The 3,853-nt window shown below is 39.6% G+C and overlaps 1 protein-coding gene across 1 annotated transcript; it reads right to left on the reverse strand.

The window, feature by feature from the left end:
• Nucleotides 1-997: 997 nt before the first annotated feature.
• LOC109985686 (growth arrest and DNA damage-inducible protein GADD45 gamma-like) lies at nucleotides 998-2,487 on the reverse strand. The gene is made up of 3 exons (XM_020636080.2): nucleotides 2,327-2,487; nucleotides 1,999-2,206; nucleotides 998-1,887 (listed from the first exon to the last, which is right to left on the reverse strand). The coding sequence occupies exons 1-3, from the start codon at nucleotides 2,425-2,427 to the stop codon at nucleotides 1,774-1,776; spliced, it is 423 nt and encodes a 140-aa protein (XP_020491736.1). The 5' UTR covers nucleotides 2,428-2,487; the 3' UTR covers nucleotides 998-1,773.
• Nucleotides 2,488-3,853: the final 1,366 nt, after the last annotated feature.

The raw sequence follows: 3,853 nt of genomic DNA on the forward strand, positions 1-3,853 counted from the left end.
TCTTCTCTCTTATGAAATGTGTGTGTGTGTGTGTGTGTGTGTGTGTGTGTGTGTGTGTGTGTGTGTGTGTGTGTGTGTGTGTGTGTGTGTGTGTGTGTGTGCGTGCGTGCGTGTGACTGGTTGATTTGTATTTTACTGTTGCCATCATCTGCCCAGGGACAACAGATGGAAATTAGCTAGCTAGCTAAATCTGGTACAAAGCATCTCTTCTCTTCTGAGACTAATGTTTTTTTTGTACACTGTCCCTGATTCAAATAAACGATTAAACTAAACTAAACTTCTCAAACATGTCTCGATGCACCTCTCAAAAAAGTGAATCCACTGTGGATTTTTGATATCTCTGCTCCTTTATTTGCTCCTCTTTTTGTATCTAACAGCTGCACAAATTGTCCTAGGTTATAGATTAAGTGTAACTCCTCCCTCAAACATTGTGCTAAAGATGGATCCTAATCTTGCAAATGTGCTGCATGAGATTTAGCCTAAATGTGCTAGAATAAGATGACAGTCGACCAAAAAACCTCTAAAAACTAAGATGAGATTTCAGTTTTGAGGAATAATTCAATCAAGATTTTTAACTACCATCCACTGTTCACATGCTAAACTTGGATAAGAGGTTGTTTGGTTTTTGCACATTTTTCATTCCTTAACTTAAAATGATTGCATGTTGCTGCACTTTCTGAACCATGGATAACAACTCATCTTCTGGATCCCATTTCTTCAGAGAAAGCTTCAACGATTTCCCCCAAATTAGAGGGAGCGAGAGCTTCTATGTATTTCTAATCAAAACTGAGGTGTAAGAGCTCAGTAGTATTAAGTTCTTTGTTGTTGCTGAAAGAGATGCAGACTGATTACATATTTTTTGTTAAAGAAACTGATTTAAAGGTAAAAAGGAAAAAAGGTTTAAAAGAAGCTCAGAAAATTATAAAGTCAGGTCAGACTGGAGCTGATTAACACTTTGAAACCTCAGATACTAAATGATCAAGTCAAAGGGCAAAAGTGAGTTCAAATATTTTATTTCTCTACTTTTCATGTACAAACAATCCAATGAACATGTTATTTCAAATGACATTAATGAAACTGAAGTGAAAACATCAGTAAGTACTTTTCTTTTTCTTCACATCTTTTATATTTCCAGACAAAAAGTCAGGTTGAATTTCGTATTTTCTTTTTCATTTTAACACTTTTTGTATTTTTTTTCCTTAATGTAAAATATCTAAAGTGAAACCTTTAGATAATATTTTTCCAATTCATTTTTAAAGAACATTTTTGTCTTCTAAAGTGAAACCTTTAGAGAATTAAGACAATTCTGGAAAGTGGGAAACATTTCCGCTGATTGCAACTGTTGTTATGTTGCTCAGCAAAGAAGCCATCTTTAAAAAGTCCTTTTTAAAAACGCCTCTTTCTCAGCACCGCTTCTTCTCCTACTGCGCGTGCTTCAAGATGCGACTTTTGCTCTGTGGGAGCCACAGGACGCAGAAGTCGCTTCTCCTTCCTCTCCAAACCTCATCCGCACAAAGAATGAGGGTCGATGTGTCGCTCTTGTGGCATACCTGACCTCATTCACATAAAGAATGAGAGTCATCTTGGCATGGACGGGACAAGAGGCGACGAATCACGGTGGGCCACTCGGGCCGGCGCCGTGCTGCCTGGACGGGAATCCTCCTCAGGAGTATCCAGGGATGAGAAGAAACAGGGTCATCCTGTTCATTAGGATGAGTATTTCCATATAAGAAGCTTCACAGCATCTGAGCAAGAGAGGAGCCGAGCCCCAGATCAGCGCTCGGGGAGGCTGATCTCGGGAACCCAGTCGTTCAGACGACGACTCTCCTCACAGAACAGGTGCAGCTTCTCCAGAGCGGGGTCCTGCCAAGACCCTTCAGCTGGGTTCTGTTGACACAAGAGAAGAAAAGCAGAGTTAGACACGTGTTTCTTTCACAGCTTAAATGTTTCTCAGATGATTCAGAATAATAAAAATGTCTTTAGCAGAGCTCTACATACCGTGATGAGGACGCAGTGAGCATCTTCAAGTTGCTCGGCCTTGTCGCCAACAATCTCAGCCAGACGCTGCACGTCGCTCACTCTGACGATGCTGATGTCGTTGTCAAAGCAGAAGGACTGGATGAGGGTGAAGTGGATCTGCAGAGCGATGTCACACTCAAACTCCTCATCCACGGCCAGGACGCAGAAAGACACGCTGTCCGGGTCACTGTGGACAGAGAAAAATCACTTCTGGTTAGCTGCTGCAGTTCAGTGTTGGTCATGTTGTATTTCAGAGAGAAGGTCAAAAGACAAATTGAAGTTATCTTTTTTTTCAAACTTTACTTACTCAGTCATGATTTTGGCGCTCTCGTAGACTCCAACAGTGAGTCGATCCTCGTTCTGAGCGCAGAGCAGAGCTTCCTTCATAGATTTTCCAGGGGACTGCATGGTGATACTTCAGGTAACACTTCAGTTGAGATGTGGTCAGAAAATCCAGAGAAGAGAGTTTGTGCTGCTTCCAAGAATCAGCCGGCTTTTATACTGCAGAGCCGGCACACGCTCACCCTCTGATTCGCTGTCAGGGGCACAATGGCTACAACAGGCCTGCAGCCCCCGCCCCACCCTCTGGGACGCGTGCCTATAGAAAGTCTTAGAAAGTTGGGGGCAGCTTTGGTTGAAAGGATCAGATATAAAAAAACTCTCTGACCTCTAAATGATTCTTTCAACTTAAAGAAATAATAGAACCACACAGGAAGACCAGACTGCTGTCGTCAAAGTCCTCAAAGTTCTGGAAGAATTAGCAGCAACCATTGACTCCCATTCAAACCAGTATAGCATACAATACAGGGGGTTCTCCATGTTTACATCTACACAATTTATCATGCAAACCATGCAAAAGTTTCACAGACTTAAATGTATGGTGTTGACATAACAGGTAGCTGATTATTTTTCATGTGTATAGAAATCAATAAATTGGCCTCTTTAACTTTCTTTTATGCAGTTCATCACTGATGTAATGTCATGTATTATATTCTTCAGCTTGCAGTATTGTATGTGTGAATAAAGTAAGGTATTTTCAAAACAACTTAGTGTAGACTCGTTAAAACTTTATACATGTGAATCTTTGAAGGATTATCTTGTCTTATGTCTACTTAAGATGAAACTTTAGTTCCATCACAGTGCAATGGAAATCTTACATTGGCCGGTTTGTAGAGTAAATGTTAAATCTCATGGATTATAAAGGTGAGCAACTTTGAAGAACCTGCTTTGACCCCATGACCCTGATGAAGGCCACGAGCCTAGATGTGTCGGTCTAATTTGGTAATAAAGTTGATCTTCATACTACAAGTGTTGCTGTAGCATTTTGACCTCTTCAAGAATCTGCTTTTGTGCAGAAATTAGTGGAAGTCAATGAGGAACTGCACTAATAGAGAGACAAATCTGGAAATTTGACCTAAAATTGTGAAGTTTGGATCAAAACATGCAAAAATATAAAAAAGCAAAAGGTTATATTTCAGCTTTATTAGTTTCAGGAAAAAAACTTTCACTGAATTGTTCATTATTTTTCTATTTACACCTCCAAATAAAAGGTCTGAGTTCCATACTATTATTATATATTGTGTTGACGTTTCATTTTATATGTTTTTTAAACTTTTTCTTCTTGCGACTGATTGTATAATGTTGTTATCATGTATATTGTCTACTTTTATTTTTAAGCACATTGAGTCTGTACTGTAAATCATGAAAGCACATCATGAAATATGCTTAATAACCCTGACTTGACATACTGTCTTACCCCCCTTTTGAAGAGTCTTATCCAAGGATTAAAGTTCTTTAGATCTTGTGCAGAGCTGTCCCTTTTCCTAAGTCCAAC

This window comes from Labrus bergylta, chromosome 17 (assembly GCF_963930695.1).
Source record: "Labrus bergylta chromosome 17, fLabBer1.1, whole genome shotgun sequence".
NCBI lineage: Eukaryota > Metazoa > Chordata > Actinopteri > Labriformes > Labridae > Labrus > Labrus bergylta.

Excerpts from the sequence above, each read along its gene's own strand:
- LOC109985686 (XM_020636080.2), bottom strand. The coding sequence starts at position 2,427 with ATGCAGTCCCCTGGAAAATCTATGAAGGAAGCTCTGCTCTGCGCTCAG. Across the intron at positions 2,207-2,326 it reads AGCGCCAAAATCATGACTGA|TGACCCGGACAGCGTGTCTT; the intron begins GTAAGTAAAGTT and ends CTCTGTCCACAG. Across the intron at positions 1,888-1,998 it reads CTCACTGCGTCCTCATCACG|AACCCAGCTGAAGGGTCTTG; the intron begins GTATGTAGAGCT and ends TTGTGTCAACAG.